The sequence below is a fragment of the Manihot esculenta genome, chromosome 4 (assembly GCF_001659605.2).
Source record: "Manihot esculenta cultivar AM560-2 chromosome 4, M.esculenta_v8, whole genome shotgun sequence".
In the NCBI taxonomy this organism is placed as follows: domain Eukaryota; kingdom Viridiplantae; phylum Streptophyta; class Magnoliopsida; order Malpighiales; family Euphorbiaceae; genus Manihot; species Manihot esculenta.
Genome location: NC_035164.2, coordinates 35,168,658 through 35,188,795, shown reverse-complemented (window position 1 = coordinate 35,188,795; position 20,138 = coordinate 35,168,658). Strand labels below are relative to the sequence as shown.

At 34.1% G+C, this 20,138-nt stretch overlaps 1 protein-coding gene across 3 annotated transcripts; it reads right to left on the bottom strand.

Moving 5' to 3' along the window:
- Positions 1 to 154: 154 nt before the first annotated feature.
- Positions 155 to 19,615, bottom strand: LOC110613268 (DNA-directed RNA polymerase I subunit 2). Of its 3 annotated transcripts, XM_021754318.2 has the most exons (29): positions 19,275 to 19,614; positions 18,978 to 19,077; positions 18,663 to 18,876; positions 18,485 to 18,564; positions 18,267 to 18,386; positions 17,187 to 17,263; positions 16,526 to 16,589; positions 14,857 to 14,927; positions 13,449 to 13,544; positions 13,313 to 13,358; positions 12,742 to 12,922; positions 12,609 to 12,661; positions 12,362 to 12,435; positions 12,099 to 12,216; positions 11,809 to 11,893; positions 10,119 to 10,234; positions 9,053 to 9,180; positions 8,829 to 8,908; positions 7,094 to 7,335; positions 6,848 to 7,012; positions 6,541 to 6,705; positions 6,356 to 6,430; positions 3,068 to 3,171; positions 2,922 to 2,997; positions 2,369 to 2,497; positions 2,125 to 2,265; positions 1,659 to 1,871; positions 1,258 to 1,512; positions 155 to 945 (listed from the first exon to the last, which is right to left on the bottom strand). In XM_021754318.2, exons 3-29 carry the CDS (start codon positions 18,838 to 18,840, stop codon positions 538 to 540), a joined length of 3,540 nt encoding a protein of 1,179 aa, XP_021610010.1. In that variant the 5' UTR covers positions 18,841 to 18,876; positions 18,978 to 19,077; positions 19,275 to 19,614; the 3' UTR covers positions 155 to 537. The 3 variants fall into 3 exon arrangements, with proteins under 3 accessions (XP_021610010.1, XP_021610008.1, XP_021610009.1); XM_021754316.2 differs by lacking the exon at positions 18,978 to 19,077 and having other exon boundaries at positions 19,275 to 19,615; XM_021754317.2 differs by lacking the exon at positions 18,978 to 19,077 and having other exon boundaries at positions 18,663 to 18,850.
- Positions 19,616 to 20,138: the final 523 nt, after the last annotated feature.

Here is a 20,138-nt window from a genome sequence, read left to right as displayed (position 1 = left end):
CTAATTTTTAATGATAATTACAGTTAGAAATAAATCTCAGCACGTTTTTTAATTATTTTAATATATCTATTAAAATAATAATTAGACATTAATAGCAGCAGTTCTCTTTTTCGAATGCTATCGTATAATATAATATTATATATAAGAAAAGAAAGAAAAAAAAATCATCTTTCACATGCACATTTCAATAGGCTTCTTGGAATATAATGCTCCCATGGATTCAAGACAGGCCAATAAATAATACAGATATAAGGGCTGTTTACTTTCGAGGGGAAAATTGCTTTGCCTTTAGGCGTTTTTCAACCTCACAAACTGTAATTGTTTACAAAAGGATGAATACATGTACAGGAAAGCCAAGTCATTTCCGATTCCCCAGCTAAAGAAAGAGTCGGGAATTCAAATTCCTCTCTCCCATATCCCTTTTGCTGAAAAACATCAAGCTGCATCTCCTATATAAATAGCGTGGACCCATGAATATTGAAAGCAAAATTGTACCAGAACTCCAGTGATCATCTCTTACAACAGCAAGGTTCACATTCAAGCACCAGCACTTAGCTGGACATTCATTTTTATGTTCATCGCTGCTAACTCGGCAGCCAAATATCTAAATACGTAAGGCATGGCAACAGTTTCCATCCCCTTGCTTGTTTTGCATGCATGGCATGCCACCTTTTTTGGAGCCCTCACTGGAGGTAACCCGCCAATATCTCGCACTACCCGCTTTTGTTGCTGGACAAATGATGTAGTGAGTATGCTTCCACATAAAGAACATACATCAGCAATGTGATAATCTGAACATGTATGAAGTCTGTCATGTAATAAATATGCTGCCCCATGAGCAAGCATGGCATCTCGTTCCATTTCTCCAAAACGGATACCTCCACCACGCTTTCTTCCTTTAATTGGCTGTCTAGTAATCTGGTCAACAGTTCCAGTTGATCTTACCTGCATGCCAATTACAAACGAAGGATCTAGTGATTTACTGAAAAACATGTGTAAACCCATTATCCGGTCCTCAAGCAAAGAGTGCCAGGCATTTCATGATCATCAAAACTTTATAGGTTTCATATTGAGTATATAATTTATTTCGCTGAATGACTTGAATATAACTACCTTTAGGTTATATGGTGGATGAAATTCATAAGATTAACATTACAAATAAATTCCACATTGAGTAGATCTCGGGAGAAAAGAAAATAATTCAAAAATGAAGTGATTGACCTTCAATTTCAAGAACAACATGAAAGAAGCTCTTACCTGAAATTTATCTGAAACCATATGGCGAAGGCGCTGATAGTAAACTGGCCCAATAAATATTTCGCATGTGAGTTCTGTTCCATAAACTCCACTATATAGAACCTCCACACCATGATAGTTAAACCCATGAGATCTTAGCATTTCACCAAGATCATCAACAAGTGATTCAGATTCTGATCTGGTTTCTCCATTAGCCTTTTTAACTGAACCAGCAAACGGTGTCGCATCCACAAATTTCCCATTTAAACTACCTCCCTGAACAGTAAATGTTCAAAGCATTCATCAATTATTTTCCACGCTGTTGCTAAGCATAATATGCAAATGATCTGCTAATGCAAGGGTAGTAACTGATGTATTGTTTTCGAAGAACATTTGATGATTTTGTTTCCTATATACTATACCTTAGCAGCAAGAGATTCTAAAAGCATTGCAATTGTCATTCTTGAAGGAAATGCATGAGGATTGATGATCAGATCAGGACGCATTCCAGTAACTCCAGAAAATGGCATATCAATGTCTGGCCACAATTGGGAGCAGACACCCTTCTGTCCATGTCTACTACTAAATTTATCACCAATAATAGGGTTTCTGGGATGCCGAAATCGTATATTCACCTGCTCAACCAAAGAATCAGAAATGTAAGCCGATAACATGTGCAAGTGAAACATATGAAAAGAGATGACACGTTCTCAACATATCATGGAAAAAAAAATTAGCATATAAACTCCAAATGGACAAATTTCTCACCCAAACCAAAAAGGCAATTCAAGATGGCCAATTTGCATTACTGCAACTGCCTAAAAATGACATATCATTTCCAGTCACTCCTAAAATAAATTTGGCCGAGACAAAAGAATATCAACTTACCTTCTGAAGATTCTTCTTGTTTTTTGTATCAACAGCAACATAGTCAACAATTACAGGGTCTGAACCTTTTCGGTTGTTGGTTCTTGTTGTATTTGTTATCTCATTATAAATGCAACAATAGGGTTCATTTGGATGTATTATCTGGATTCAATCAAGGAATTTGTCAACATAAATTTCCAAACATCACCCAAGAAAAGAAAAGGATAGGCTGGGATGGGATGAGAATGAGAATTAAAATACTAACCTGACCAACATATGGAAGTCCATCTGAATCAATCACAGAGTGCAAGGACTTATCAAGGTTACTCCTCCTAAACATTCTTTGGTCTCTATCAGACCTGCTACCTTCTTCAGCTAAGTCAATGGTCTCTGTCTGCGAAAAGAATGTTCAAACACTCAAAGGATGGACAAAAGTTAAATAACCAAAAGAATAACCACAAAATTTAGCATGATCATTAAATTGTAAGATCTACATTGATGTGGAAAAGAACATAAATGTTTATCTACAATTAGCAGAAGACATCTGAGTTTAACTACCATAAGCAAACATATATAAACAGATATGTAAGTTCAAAATTATTTAATTATATAAGCAGACATATACAGTTAGGAATACATAAAGCTTGGTTCAGAATGTTCCCTAAGTAACAAATATAGAGATAAAAAGTTGAGCCCACGACAAAAAAAAATGGGGTCATCGTTGAAAGCGGCAACAATAAACTACAACAAAAAAATAAATCCTTCCTTCAACAAAATAATAAAAACAAAATAAATCCTAAGCTTTCATAAGTGCAAACCTGGTAAATTTGTCCATGGCACATACCACGCTCAACAGATGACTTGTTCAGAATCATGGCATCCTCCATATCATACCTGGCCAACCAAAAAATTTGTATTTAGAAATGCTTAAAGGCTTAAAAATATGCTAGTTTAAAGTACTCACCCAGTATAAGCAAGTACTGCAACTATTGCATTTGTGCCTGTCGGATACTCATCTATGCAGTACTTTACATATGAACTTGTGCGCACAATGGGAGTCTGAGGGGTCTGAAAATGCCAAGAGTTTTTTTTTTATCACAACAGCAAAAAACAATGAAGAACAATCACAAGTACGCATATCACAGAGGAAAGGGCAAAAGGGACAAACAAATGTGGCATGTATTTCTGATCGTCATTGATCAGTCCAAATTTAGACCATTTTATCACGATGTTATTAATGTTAATTTGCACTTTTTCTGCCTAATTTTGTGGTTTTGATCTTATTTTGCAGAAAATGGTGTAAAGAGGTAATTTGGAGAAAATACTCTTAAAACTGCCTAAAAGAGGATAAAAGAGAACAAGTAGTTTGCCTAAGTGAAGTTGCAGCTGAAGTGAAGCCAAATAAGGAAAGTGCCAAATAAGAAAGCGTAGTAAATAAGGAAAGTGCAGTAGCGAAGATAAATAAGGAAAGCGCAGTCGGCAGATTAATTTGAAATTCAAATTTCAAATCTTCCTTCCCTTATTTAAAATGTGAAGACACCTCAGCATTCAGTTCTGCCTATTCAGGAAGCCAAATCTCAAGAAAATGCATTTGCCTCTCAAGCAATCAAGATTCAAAATTTGAAATTCAAAAAAAGGCTTCATCTCACAAAGAAACTTAGGGCAACACTCCATCCTATCTTCAAGTGCCGCACACCCTATATATGCCTCTCTTCTCCATTCAGCGAAGGCACCATCTCTCTCTCAATTCAGATTCGGCCACACATTGGGCGCACACCTCTCCAAGGCCATCCGGCCACTTCTCCCTTCTTCCTTTCTTTATTTTCTTGTTTTGTTTCAGTCATAAGTGGCTGAAACCTTTATTTCTAGTTGAAGATTGGTTGATACTTTAGTTGTTTTATGGATTGGGAGATCTGAACACACATTGTTTAACTTTTATTTTTCAATATTCATGCAATCTCATGCTTAATTCCATTGTTGCTTTGTTATTTTGATCAATATGGCCAATTGATTCTTGATTGCAAGGTAATAATTTGTTAGTTTGAATAGTTTTAAGTCCATAATTGCTTGGATTGTTCAAACACAAGTAACTCTTGGTGTAAAAACTAAAGAAATTGCATGATCTAGCGATATCACTATGCGTTTGGGTAGCTAGAATTAGGTCTCTCTATTTCTTAATGCAATTGACAGTTGTTAGATGCCTAAGACCCAAGGACGTTCCTTGGCAACTTGTTGATTAGTGATTGGTTAGAGGACGTTCCCTAATTAATTTATGCTTAGGGAGAGATATAATGGTGAGAAGCGTATTCCATCTCCATAACTAATTTATTGAATCAAACAAAGGAACCTAAGTATCAATTATCAATCCCAACAACTGAAGTGGATCCAATTCTTCAACTAGAACTTTTCTCATATTTGAATTCCTTTACTTTAATTATTCGCTTTACTTTATTGCTTTCATCATTAGTTCAACTGAATCAATCTCAAACCCTCCCTTTTACATACTTGCAGTTTACTTTGATTTTACTTTCAGTTTGTTTTCTTGGTCTTGATAAGAAAGATAGGTAAGTATCAATTCCCTGTGGATTCGATCCTTTCACCACTATCTGCAGTTGTAAAATTATTGATAACTGAAAATGTTATTTTTGACCGGCTTCGACAACCGCACAATCAGTCATGCTGCTAATTTGCTTCTCGGCTATGGGGGTGTTTGAGGGTTGTGTGAAAATATTGACCCCACTGAGTAATAGCTGTTAACCAGCATCCATTTAATTGATTTCTCCACTTTTACTCAACAATCCTCTAAAACACAAATAATAAAAATTTACGTATAAAATCTATACTTGTACTCCTTTACCACCCTCACAATTTGTAATCACTTTGTTTTTTCCAAACTGAAACAAGTTACTATAGTGCAATGATGCTTTAAAAGTTCAAAGTATCTTTGCCTCCTTTGCCTCCTTTTCTTCATTTCATGGAAAAAAATCAACAAATAATACTTTTTTCATCAGTTAAATGTACATTAGCATTCATCAACAATATATTTCATTAAGTTGATAACACAAACAATTCAAAACATATAAATTAACTAAATATTTTAAAGTTCTAAGCCCTACAATCAACAAATTATTCAGGTTTGTCCCTTTTTTATAGTTTGGAGCTGTTCCCTCACTTCATATGAACACCCATCCATACTCATCAAGGAAGGCATCCACAGGTTGCTTAAACGGGTAATTCTTTCATTGCATTAAGTGCACAGGTCATAAAAACACAACTCTTACATCTCCGAAATAACAATAGAAGGTAAATTACAGTTTAGTCCCAAGGATTCACCTATAATACTAAAATTATAAATTTTAAAAACTAAGAATGCCATTCTTAACTGGTATCTCACTACTTAGTTCACATTAATCAAAGGGATAAACAATTTCTTATCAATCATTTTAAAAAAAGTAATTTCCTTCTTGGAGGAAAAAAGTATGGTTAAAGTATGTTAATTGGACGCGGGTATGTGTATCTAATTTTTTAAAATGATTGATAAGAAATTGTGGGTATGAGTATCCAATACTTATAGATGTCACAGGCCAAAAATGTCATACCCTTTTCAAGTAACTATATTTAATACACGCATTTTGTTAGGGTCCTTGGAAATGGATCAAGTTATGGGTTTGTTGCTGGAATTTTCTGGGGATAAATTTTTTTTTTTTGCGACTTATGGTTGCAATGGAACAAACTCCTCAAAGAGAACCTGAAAATCTCTTAAGTTGAAGTACTAAAAAACTTTTGAAAGGTTTTCCCATGATTCTTTTATTGAGTTGCTATACTTAAATACTAGTGGGAGATATAACCATCTCCAAAAATAGGCAACCATTAAGCAACATGAAGGATCATAAGGAAAAGCCAAAAACAACTTGCACTATTTACATTATGGGTTAACCACTAAGAAATGGCTTAACTACTAACTACATGACTCTTGAAAATAGGACTACTAACTTGCAAGAACTAACTTGCACTATCTGCTAACACATATTAGAATAAAGTCAATACCAAAGTCACAATGGGTTAAGAAGATGCATGGTTATATGGAACACGAGAATGGGCCCGTCAATGGAGGTATAGTTATTGATAAGAACAAACATGAGGGAACATAATTACAATAATCAATGGAAAACATTTGCACACAGAATGGTTCTATCCAAAGAAGTATCCAATCAAGAAAGAAACAATAGGAGAAAGAAAAAATGATCTATACCTGAAGATGATATAGCTTCTGATCAGCACGGAAGCGAAGAGATTGTAAAGAGAAAGCCATTGTTTGTTTTGCCATCTACAATACAACAAATTATAGAAGCAAAATATCACATGTTAAGCAAAGTGAAGGACAAAAAAACATGATTGGACTTCATAGGACTTGCATTAACAAAGCACCATAAATACCTGGCACTGGTACATATTTCGTGGGCTTTGATTGTGATCTGACCAAGGTGTAAGGTTAGCCACCACACTAAGCATATCAGTTGGATGACTTTCTTCATGAGTTGCAGGAAAGGAATCACTTCTTCCGCCATTTCCACCATCTGGACATCTTATTTCCATAAAAACCTAATATGAAATATACAAACAAGTCAGCAACTAATATCACTTGGGTCTTATCTGCACCGCAAGGACAACTAACATCCATAGCCACAATTTATCTAAAGAATTTGCTATGAAATAAAATATTTATGGCACTATTTGTTTTCACCTGTTCAAATGGTCCTATAAGTTCAATATTTTGACCATCCTCAGTGGGGATAGAAATATTTCTAACTGGCCGAATAAATCTGGAAGGAGATGTGAATAGATATAAACCAGGATATGCACCACCCATGCTCAACGGAACATATCCGACCTCCAGATCGTCAGGAATCTGTAGGATACTGTTCATAAATGACATGGAGAAAAAAAAACCTAGGGTGAAAAGCAGTGAAGAGATGTCGGGAAAACACACCACTGAAGCAGCTGAGACTTTTAATCTTCGTAAGTGAGCAACAACTTTTTCAATCTCACTTGAAGGTATGGAGCCAACAAAACGACCATCTAGAAGAACATAAAGAACTTGAGGAGGGCCAATGTGAACAAACTTTGGCAATGAAGAAGTCATTCCAAGACCAGTCAAAACACCAAGTATAGACTTTCTTATATCAAAAAAATCTTTAACAGCTCCCTGTGAATCAAAGTATGAAGTGATTCCTGACATAAAGGAAAGAAATGAAGGAGAATTAGAATAAAATCTAGAACAAAACTGAAAATTATGAAGATTTATATGTCCTTGAGTAACCAAGTTATTTGCATCCTACTAATAAAAAGTTTACTCCATAGAAATGGTACATAAGATCATTCCTCACCATTGTCATACAAGTTAAAATAAATGCAGATATGATATACGAAAAGATAATTGTGATGAAAAAAGACAGAGCATCAGAAAATAATTATTAATGGTCATACACGCCAAATAAGTAATTAACTGATGTCAAAGATCAACTACACAAAGAAACTAAATGACATGATAAATGAAAATAAAAGGCATCTGGGTGACAAATATTTGAGGTTCTTTTATTCCACTCCTAAACTAATCAAGGTCACCGGTCATCAAACAAAATATGACCAGGATGCAATTGATATACAAAAATTCTAAATGCTGCCCACTTCCAGTGAATACAATTTAGCTGTGGCTACTCTTTCATCAAGAAATTCTTTTTTTTTTCCAAACCATAGACTAATTACATGTACTGGATTTTTGAAGCTCACAAAATGCTTTCAATTTTAAATGAATGGAAAGCATATAATTGAAAGCAAATTCAGATGAAGAGATGCATTTTTTTATTGAGAAAATAAATTAAGAATAAACTACAATCTCAATTGATGAGACCATAACAATTTTAGTAGATTATACATTCCAAATAGGCTATTCCATGAATTGGCAATATTTATGCAAAGCCCAACCGCCATTTGCAAGCAGCAGTCAAAGTGAACATCAAAAGCTTAAAAAATGAATTCAAAAACTGATAACAGGGATGATAGTGGACTGTCCACAACCCCTGAAGGTATACTACAGGAAGAGCTTCAAGAAGAGTGGAAAAGGTGGCAGCAATCTGAGAAATAGTGGAGATAACAAAGAGGTAGGAGATTCTGGAGAAAGGACAGCTGGAATGATTAGTTGGAAAGGAATGATTAATTGGTTATTCTGTTAGCTGATTAGAGGGTATGGAAAGGACAATATTTTTTTGTATATAAATAAGAAATAGTTGTATGAGAAGGTATTGAGTATTATCCGGTCATAATACTAAATAATGTCGAATAGCAAACGTCAAATACCAAACTTTGTTGATGTAGCTATATCAAAAATTTAAGAAATTTGACAATTATATCTGGTTTTGATCAGTAAAACTGAACGATTCACATTTACCAGCTCTTTCCAACATTAGGAATAATTTCACTAATAAGGGATAAAAATATTAAAACAAAAACCCATAATCGTCTGGATAATAATAATTTTGCCTCGATCTCCTTAATTGACCTTATGCACCCAAGATTATATAATTAAGATTCAAGTCTCAATAACAATTATGAGCACAACTATCCCATTTCTCATCATAAAAGATCTCAGTATACAACAGAAATTTCCAGAAATCTAAATTTGAAGATTGGAAAACAAAATTTTGATATGAAAATATTGGACTTACTACAAGAACGAGTCATATGGTTCAGCAACCCACAAGGCTCCCCATCAGGTGTATGGACAGGGCAAAGAAAACCCCAAGATCTGTTAAACCAAAAACATATAGATACAGGAATAAATTACTTTCTTTTTTTGGGATGAAGCAAGTGAAAATATAAATGCAAAGAGAAACAAGAATTCTACAAATAATCTTTTTATTTTCTGAATAAATTGCAAGCAGATGCATACTCAGGTAACAATTTCCGCACACTTGTTGTGCGCAGTCCAGCAAAAGAAGCCCCTCGATGCACAGCCCGGAAAAAGGAAAGAAAACGTAGAAAATTGAGCCTCTCTGCTTGAACTGTGTAACCAGCTCTCTAGCAAAGTGAAAAACCCACATTAATGATCCATTTTAGCACAAATAACGCATAAAAAAGGGCAAAAAATTATGCACAGATCAAACTAACTGAAATCCTTAGCTATATAATAAAAAGCAAACCGCAATTGCTGTTAAAGCTAAAGGCTGATTCAAGTTGAGATAATCAGACCAGAAGCAAAACGTTTAAGCCATCCATCCAAAATAATTCAAGCTTACAAGCAAAGAGATTTGAAGACAAGAAGATATTGATCATATAATAACCTACTGCAAGTTCCATTATATTGTTCATATATCACAATTTAATACTAATCAATTGCAGAATAGATATCTATCAACCCCAATGGTTTAAGTTACTTTGATACTTCACAAACTAATGGTGAGGCTTCAGGTGCACATGTATGCACAGGGAAAAAAGAGAGAAGAGCACAATCATGCAATCCATGTCCATGCAGACACATAAACAGAAGAGGGTAGTTTAAGACAAATGGTTGGCCCCAACAGGCTTCAAGTGCACATGCATGCGCAGGGAAAAAAAGACAGAAGAGCACAATCGCAATCCATGTCCATGCAGACACATAAACAGAAGAGGGTAGTTTAAGACAAATGGTTGGCCCCAACCTTTCAATATTTGACATATTTAGACATGAATGTGTGCATCCAGATAACAAGTTCAGTAAAAATCAAAGATTATTTATTGACTGCTTTCGGTTTGGAATACATCTTTTCTGCAGTCTGTTGCAAGAATTAATGCTCTCAATCAAAAGAATAAATTTGATAATAAATGTTTTTGTCAAAACAAGTCAAAACAAGTCTATCATATAAATTATGTACATCATTATATATCTTAACTTCTTTTTGACAACGATAAAATTTGTAGTCTAATCAGATGAATATTTATCAGGAAATATTGAAGTAAAACCACATGTAAGTCAGTACCTGCTGTAAGTCTAGTCCTGTTTGTGTTACCAGTCTTCCAGTTTTCAGAATATTTTCCACAGCTAAACTGATCGATGTTGATGGATTTCTATCCATCACCTTCTTGACATCTGAAACTGCATTGTCTCAGCCAACAAAAACGGCAGTCAGTAGGCAAACATATGTATTGAACCCATCTTTGGTACCAAAAAGAAAATTTTATATCTATCTTAGAGAAGATACAGAAAATTAAATATCAGTTGTCCATATAGTTTTCAAATCAAGATTTGAAATCTTTATTTTATGAATCGAGAATGGAATCAAACTATAAAATTTGGCAAAAATTTTCCAAAATTAATTAAAAATTATATATGTTCCAGAAAATAAATAAAAAATCACAACAGCATATTTGGATAAATATAGAATTGTCATTTAGCTAAGGAGAAGGATGCTTTATAATAGAACAAAATATTTCCTATTATGCTATGTGTTTTATCCTATAAATTATGAACTCTTGAACAATAGACAATGATTATCATTGTGAACGTGCTAAAACTCCTTGTTAAATTTATCAAAAGATTAAAATAATAATGTTTAACTAAAATCTCAGAGTATATTAATATAAAATATCATAATTTAATAACTACAAACAGAGAAGTAATTTTTCAAAAAGAAGGAAAAAGAAAAAGAATAAGAGGGAGAGGGAAAACAAAGCTAGTGGAATAAAACATCTAAGGAGGTTTTTATGCACTTTGCATAGTAAAAATGAAGTGAAATCTCAAATTTGAAGCTATAGAATCTACAACCCTCTAGAAAATAGAATCGATCCAATCAGTCGATTCATACTCAATTCACCCAATTAACTATTATGAATTGTAAGATTCTGTCATGATGCAAGTACATTTAAGGTCACCTCATATATTTGAATCAATAGGATGGAAAAGAAAATCGAACCATACAATTCGAAATGAGAATCACATGATTCTAACAGCAGCGATGCCCAACAAATTTCAACAAGATTCACACAGTGCTAATAAGTTAATTCAGTACTATGTTAACAGGAAATGGCACAGACATCTAAAACTGATAGAACTACAGAAATCCAACTTCTCTAAATTCCACATGGATCCCACCCCAAAAAAAAGAATAGTGAGCATGAGCATCGCAAGAATTTTGCTTCTTTCTGTACAAGAAAGTACTAACCTCACCCATGCCCAAATCTGATCTCAACTCAAAACGCTAATAACCGAGACATCCCCACAACTGAACATGCCAACTCCCATAACTTTCTAATCCAATGACAAAGCACAAGCCTACAAAGTTTAAAAAAAGGATCAACTGACCATGTCCCTTTTGGAGATTGTCAGTTGTGAAAGTTTTCTCCCACATATCTTATGAGAGTATTTAGGGGAAGTGGGAACCACTTCTTCAGCCAAATCATTAAACTATCGAATAAAGAAAAAATGGACCTAGAAAATGAGACCCATTATATACAGAAACTGAAATGAATCATGCTGCATTAAACATGTGCATTGTAAATGGCACTGAACTATAAGGGACAATGTCCTAAATAATAACAAACCTCCGAGCTTCCTTAAGTAATCCAAGAGAAGAAAACATTAGTTACAATTATGAATAAGAAAAAGACAGAAAGCAGCAGAGGGGACAGAAGAGAACAGTTGGAGACAAAACATTTAAGAATAAGAAAGACCTGATAAAAGATTAAAATTGTTGTTTTTTGCAATCTCATCTTGAATAACCTTCTTGGCTTTACGCAGCCAATCTTCTAGTTTTTCCTAGAACCAAGAAAGAGAAAACAGGTAATGCACACTAAAAAAAGAAAGAACACTAGAACATTTAGTTGGAACATCATATATCATTTCAGTATCAGCAAATTTAAATACTCAAGGCCCCTTCAAATTTACTCAAAGTTGGCACACATGTCTCATCAACCATGCATTTCATGATTAGAGTTAAAACAAATTTTTAAGCCTCATCTACCTTGAGATAAATGGTAATAAGGTGCCCAGGAAGTAATACTTCCTGATTTTGCAACGAATCTGGATTGTCAGGCACAGAAGTCCGGTCTACAAGGGAGAAAAGTTTCTGCAACATGAAGCTAAAGAAGCAAAGTCATAGAAATGTGAATGCAAGAACGAAGCAAAGTAATACTTCCGGAAGAAGCTCAATGCTTTAAGAATGAATTCAAGTAGCAAATAATCCTGTAACAGCACAATTTAATGCGAGAGAGAGTTGTAACTAACATGAGCAGATTGAACTTGTCATCATAATTATTAAGATGTACAAATATGTAATCTTTTAGAACTGCATGAGCCACCTGCACCCAGGAAAAAAAGAATGAAACAGTCAACAGTAAAGAAAATGCAAGAATTCAAGTAACAAATCTCATAAGCTTCACAAAATATTCTCAAAAACAGTTCCTGTTTTTTCATTTTCTAATTTCTAAGATGATATAGAAAAAGAGAGCATGAGCAATTGCATTTAACTTGCATTAGAGTAAGTTTCTCTTTCCAGCCCATCCATGACAGGTTGAAAATGTTCCCCTGCGCAAGGAACAGTAGCAATGTTAGGTAATGAATTAAATAACACAAAATGAGGCAAACAGTAAGACCATGATAACTACCAATATGCCGCAGACATTCAGCCTGAGTGAAAAGAGACAACTCCCGGACTTCATCAAGAATAATTTTTGCCCTTTCACCCACAAGCTGAGAGCCAACAGCCCCCTTTGTCTTCTCATATTTCTCATCATAACAACAAGTCAACTTCTCAAAAATTTCTCGCTCTGAAGCCTCAACAAGTGCCTAGTAACAAGAATCAAGAGATAGTGCAATAAGCATCAAAAAGGCACTGCTGCATCTAACCCGAAATACAAGAAAATATGTGCCAATTAAATTAATAATATTCTATCAAGCATTGGGACTGGAAAATTTGACTATCACCATTCAACTAAATATGTGATAGAAGAATGTCAACTTTTGAAATTAAGTTCATATCATCATTATTTTTTCTTGCCCTATTTTTTCAGGGAAAACTGATAGAATCATATCTTCCCAGGATAAGTCCCTTATGTTTATACAAGAATATGAAAATTTTCAAATTATAATTCTCGTATTACAAAAGGCATGCTACTAGATAAACGAATAATAAGATAATTGTTGAATATTTGAAAGAATTAGAAGCAAACAGTACACCTTCAGAACAATACCAACAGGTAGCAAGTACTCCCTCCCTTGTATCCTGCAAAAACATATTGAAGACAATTACAATTTGGTATCATAGCAATGTCAACTTGCAATTTGAAATTAAGTTCCTATCACAACATCTCACCAAAATCCAAGTCTTGCACTTCCACTTCGAAGGTAATACAATTTAACTGTTACTGATGATTGATCTGTTAATGAAGATTGATATTCTCGTACACACCTGGAATTTGAATTGGAAAGTAGCTAAACAAGAATAATCTGATAAAAATAATATTCAAGGACATTAAAAACAAAACTAATCTGAAAAAGATTTGATTACCAACTTTAGATAATACGGTATTAATTTGTTGTCACAAATCACAGTGAAACTTTGAGTAGGTGAGAGTAACAGAGAGTTAGATGAGAATAGGTGAGAGTAATACGGTCTACTCATTCAATTATTGCTTTTTTTATTCCTTCTAGATTATGTGATATTTGTGTCTGTAAAACTTCAGCCAAAAATAAAAACACACCAGAAATTCTGATGATTCCACACTCATCTTGGTACAATTAAAAATACACATATTAGAAAGATAAATACAGATATGAATTTTATACTTACAATAAGTGAAGAAAAGCATTTTCTTAACTTTAAATATTCAGACCTCTTAATTTTTGTACCTGCCAGCTTTAGAAGCTACTGCATTACTTGGCTTTGAGTTGGAAGCGTATTGAACGATCATGGAAGAAAATCATACATGAACTAAATCTACCATGTGCATTGCGAACGAAGCCAATAATAACGCGTTGTATAATCCATTTGAGTGAATTATAGGAGAGTTATTTGAAGAAGTGTTTAAGCAGCAATTTCTATATGGATAGTCCAGCGATGAGCTGAAGTGCTGAACACTGAACTTCTCCACCATGGGTACCCAACCCAATTATCAAAGCGAAGAAGAATACAGGGAGGCGCCAGTGATTTGCACAAAAATGAAATAATAAACAAAGAATAGCTATTTCCTGAGGGATATGTAGCACATGTGAATACCTTTCTGGCTTTCTCTTAACTGACTGATGGGAGAACCAGTGAGGTTATAGTGAAAAATGGTTAGGTGCTATTTGGGAGGGAGTATGGATGAGAAAACATTATTTTGTGCCACAATTCAAAAGCCACTCGACCAACTGAGCACCACATATTTTTCTCATTTTCCTTTCCTGTTATTTTATCAAGTATGTGTAAATGTCAAAAGGCTCAAAAGGAACAAATTAAGCACTGTGATACCCCGACCCCCCCCCCCAAAAAAAAAAAAGAAATGAAGGAAACTAAATCCAAGCAAGATATCATTTTTTCAAGTACTTAACAAAGGTACAACTACAAAAAATAGTTAATCAATAATTATGCATTAAGGATTTCAGAGCAATTTTTTATCGACATTTTGAGGATAAGGCTAAATAACAAAATAAAACATATACTGTTCATAGGATTAAATATGAAGCATGAAGATAGAGAATCAACATTAAAAATAGAATAGCAAGTCACTGAAAGTAAGAACCTTATAACAACTGCCTTATCAGTGTATCCTTCCCGGCGATCACGAAATGATCCTCGAACCATACTCATTGGCTGAAACATGAAAAACTAATTCAGTTATGCAACATATCAAATCGAAAAATGGAACAAAAATTAAAAATCATTTAGGCTTGTTTACATAAAAGGTCAAATTGTTTTATTTTTTCTAATTTTATTGATCACTTTTAATTACGGCAATTTTATCTAAATTGCCAAAGGTTGCAATTATATACAGTTTTTGCCAACCAAATCTTCAACTCCATTTTCCACATTGTCTACAGACATCTATGAAGATTCAGAATCACATTACCAACATCAGCTCCAAATTTTCATTTGATACCCGCGGAGCATCATAGGGTGATGAGATTGGGTGGTGGCAAGGAAATAATGGATAAATGAAATAATCCAATTTGGCTCAATGGCTAAGAATTTTCATGCACCACAAATATCAAAATGACTCTTGGAATGTATTAAAAATATGGTGGCTTGGATCATAACAAGTGGCTATGAATCAATTGGAAAATGGAGTTGGACAATAAGTTAAAAAAAAATTACATAGAATTGTAACAACCTTCAAAAATTTGGATCATGGTCCTATAACAGTATAACATATTGGTAACGACATGGTGCCATGCAAATTTTTTTGAAAAATTCGCAAAGCTCATAAAATGAAGAGATATTGGTAGATATGAGTAAGATTAAGATCCACAACTATATAATAAGCATAAAACATCAAATGGAGACCATAAATCTATCATTTTTAAACATCATTACTATTACTTAATTTATAGCTAAAATAATTATGTAGACAATAAGAAACTTTGAAGAGGTGAATTATTCGTACAGCTATTAAAGTTACGTAACAGCTGTTATGCTTGCAAATTACAGGGGCGCCTGCAAATAACAGTGAATCAGGTACACCCAAAATCCCATTATGTAACGTAACGGCCGTTATTTGATTCCATGATTTGGATAGAGTTGCCAAAATTAAAAGTTCTAGATAAAATTGAAAATAAAAGAAAATGATTGTGTTTTCTTGATCATTAAGCCAACAACTTAATGGAAGAAATGAGGAGAAGAAATACATGCATGTTATTTCTTTCTTTATGCATATAGGTATGACCGCATTCCAAAATTGAAGCATGTTATCTTTTGTCAACCTAACTATTATGTTCTAATAGCAGGAACTACATCTTTTAAATTATAGATGAGCATGTAGTGAATTAAACTACGCCTGAAGAAAATATCCACCTAGGCATGGGCGAGGTGCAGTTCCAGAAAGAACTGGTGCAGGACCAGCATTTCCAGGATCTGGCCCTAAAGGCTATGGAGGAACACTAGACTGGGCAGAATGGTTCCTCTCAATTGCGGTTCAATCCGGTTGGATCAAATCCAAAGGTCAATATTTATTTAATTTTTCTATTTTTTAAAAACATGAAAAATCCAGTTTTGACGTAGAACCAGACCAAACTGGTCAGAATTAGACCATTCCAATTTCAGTCTGCTTGAAGACAGTTATGGTAAAATGCAGATTTGACCAGTTCTGATCCCAACCCATACCAGGCCTGTGCCTATATCCACCATAGTTAAGCATTTAAGCCTCTTTCCTATTACCCAGGAAAAAAAAAGAAAGGTAAAACAAAACCCCTTACATAATTCCGCTTCGGCATTATTAGAAGTCGAACAACTCTCTCAAGCCCATTCAAAATGAAGTAGCTGCATTACATTAAAAATCAAGTTAAAAAATAAACAATAAAAAACAGATGTTCACATTGATCAATCTATAATAACAAAAAGAAATACTATAATTCCCCTTGAAGGAAATCTAACACCATAGAAACACAAAACTGAAAGATAGAGACATCATGCAATAATAAAGCTAAGTCTCTAAGGCCAACATACATAGTTTCAATCAGCATCAAGCTTTTACCACATGAATAACTGTAAATGTTATACTTAGCAAGTCCTACCCCTTATCGCTCCATAATTACTTTAAGATATCAGCATTGTGTATTAAATCTCCAGTACATGAAATTATGAATCAAGTGAGCATGAAGAAAGGCCCAAACCCAATTATAAATTAAAGTCAGCATTTTCTGGTTATCCTTCATATTAGGGTAGGTACAGTTTGGCTCCAATACCAGTGTATCAAATGTCAACCCTAGTATAATAAACAAAAGTTTATAACTATTGAAAGTTCTGTATGTATGTAAACTTCAAGGTATTACAACTTTACAAGTATATCCAAATTCCAATATGATCATAATACCAACATCCACAAAAGAATCCCCAAATTCATACAATGCTACTTACCCGCCCATCTCTGCTGATTCTTCCTTGAGGGAAACCAGTTTTTGGGAATCAGCACCAGACAAGTGACAGAGCTTTGACTGTATCAATACACTTAGCCATTAGTACTTAGCACATCAATATCCCAGCAACCAAAAAATCAAGAATTCTACCACAATAAATACATCAATGCTAATGAAAACAATGACAACGGGTCGCTGATTTACATCAATAATAACCAACCACTAATATCTTTTTCCGATTTTTCCATCAGTTTTATACCTCCATTATGTATGCACAAAAATATATACATATCATTAAAAATTAAGCATACAGGTCAAGTTTATATGCATATAATGCACCTGCATTCCACCCAGTAGCCAACTAAATACTATCTTACTAAACACAAATGATGTTGCAGATACCATTAAGATGGCTTCAACAAAGAATAATAGTCCTTCCAAGATTCAATATAGCAAAACATCTCCACGCACATGCAAAAATACATCTTGCCAAAACTATAACCCCTCCCAATTTCCTAGTCTAGAGCAAATGTTTCTTAAAAATAAATCCATGATTTCCTGATTTCCTTCAAAAGCTGAATTCATAATGCTCCCAACTGCCACTACAGTAGATCCCACTTCCAAACGTTTTTTTCTACTGCTACTAGCCACTTCTCCTTCACCAATCCACAACCATTTCCCAGCACTGCAATGTTATAGAATAACCTTCAGATAAAAGAATCCTTCCAACCAAAGGCCTACTTGTCCACCAGGTGTCTCCCCATGGATCTAACTGGTTCAATACATGCCCATAATACATGGGATAGGATCAATGACTGGTCAAAGATTACCAAGTGAAGCCTGGATAGAGATTTTCTCCAGCACCATATCCTCTATAGTTGCGTACCAAACAAATGGACCACGATAAACAATAAATAACTGCTCTCCAGGTTACATGATCTTCCCCAATGCATAGAAACCAAAGAAGAAGCAAGTAGATAGCAAAAATAACAAATAACCCAGGCAAAGCAAAAAAACTCAAGTACAATGTGGAAGTCCCAACTTTCAATAAAGCATAGAAGCTAATAAAAACAAAACCAACCCTTAACATTATAGGAAACTGCCCGAAATTATACTTCTCCCTGATAACTGCTCTGCCATGATATTCAAAGCAAACCTCTGCCTCAAACTTTCCTGTGTAAGAAATCTTTGCTTGACGACACTGTTTCAAAAAGAAGAAAGTAAAATTCCCCCAGTTAACAGATAAAAGAAAGCAAAATACAAAGCAGACAAAGCAAGTGCGTAAAGAAAAAAACCAACCTCAAATGGAAGCAGACGTTTGTGCTTCGTCCTCGAACTTTCCTTTAGTGGCTCGTATACTCTTGGGTTACTCAAATACAGTAAGAAACAAGTCAAGAAAATGCATTGGAAGAAACCAAACAATTAAGAATCGAAATATGAAAAAAAAAAAAAAAAAAAAAACAGAATAAAAGGATATATTTGAGACTTGTATTGGTGGAAGAATCTGAAATTTTCACAGGCTTAATATTATCCAGCATAATTTCCAATCCTCGCTCGACCATATAATCAAACGAATCTATGTGGTGCCTGGCGAGCTCTTGCAACTCTCTACAGTCCCCCATTGCAGCGCCTGACCTTTCCTTCTTTTCCGCCATTAGCTTCTGACTGGTTGAGAAAGAAGTTTTTTGTTCCTTAGATTGGTATTAACAGAAGAAGAAACAGTATCAGAGGTAGACGAGCCTCACAAATTCACCACACAGGGGACATTACAAATTCTCAAATAAAATCTCACATGTAAGAAGCCAATAACAGTTCAGGCTTATCTAGACAAACATAAGCCGCAGCAACAACCAGAAACCCAAAGTCAACAAACAAAAAGACAACCAAACTCCCTGAGAGAGCAAGTTAATAAAACAGAAAACCCAATGTCGACAATAATTAAATCAAAGCAAAAATAAGTAATAAAATCGAATATGACAAATGAATGAGAAACTCAAACTTAACGAGAGGCAAAACTAAGAATCTTCAACTGGTGAAGGCGTGAAGCTATCAGAAGCAGTAGCAACAGCTAAAAGGACTCAAAGCTCACCGAAGGTCAAGAAAGGTCTCCAAACTCCAATCCTGAGATATAAGGAAAGGTCGGACCCCAAGTGTCTGGCTGATGGGTGAGGAGATGTTAAAAAGCGTCGATCACTCCAAAGACGATAACAGAGGTCTCCCAAAGACAGCAGCAACAGACGGTATAGGACTCCAAAGACAGCCCACGAAGAAAATGAGTGACGACAAGTGACTGGAACGAGGGACAGACTCGGAGATTCCCCTGAGCGACAGCGGCCGCGAGGAGGATTAGATAACGGAAGAACAAGGGGTTACGGCTGAAGGAGGTTTAGGGGCGGAAGGGTTTAAGATGCATCACCTAACACCAATTTTAAAAAATTAAAATATCATATTAAGTAACAACAGTCAACCGGACACAAATACACTAAGAAGCCACAATAAATGAAACATAACTAAAATTAAGTGCTTATTTAGAATGACAAATTTTGTGGAAATCCAAATGAATTGAAGTTTTTTTTAAAAAAAAAAAACAATTGTGTTTACTAAAATTAAAAATGTAATAATTTTTTATTTTTGTAAAAAATAATTTTAAATTAAAAATAAATTTTGTTAAAATTATCAATATTTTATAAGAAATTATTTCACTCAAAATTACTTATATTAAAATTATTTAATTAATTATTGAGAATTCCATTTTTTATCCTTTATTATTTGGTTTATTTTAACTTCAAGTTTATTTGTATTTTCTTAGTTAATAATTGTTTTTAAATTTAATATAATATTAAGTACTAATATTTAATATATTTATAATTAATATTATTTTATTATTTTTTAAAAAAAAAGTGTCAATCTTAATTTATATTTTCAATGGTAAAAAAAATATGTAAACTTTAGA

What these genes read in the sequence shown, in the direction of transcription:
- LOC110613268 (XM_021754316.2), bottom strand. Translation starts at nt 18,840, where the DNA reads ATGGCGGAAAAGAAGGAAAGGTCAGGCGCTGCAATGGGGGACTGTAGA. An exon ending in AGTTTCCTATAATGTTAAGG is followed by an intron (nt 17,264 to 18,266) that starts GTTGGTTTTGTT and finishes GTATTGATACAG; the next exon opens with TCAAAGCTCTGTCACTTGTC. An exon ending in TGGTTTCAGATAAATTTCAG is followed by an intron (nt 946 to 1,257) that starts GTAAGAGCTTCT and finishes ATTGGCATGCAG; the next exon opens with GTAAGATCAACTGGAACTGT.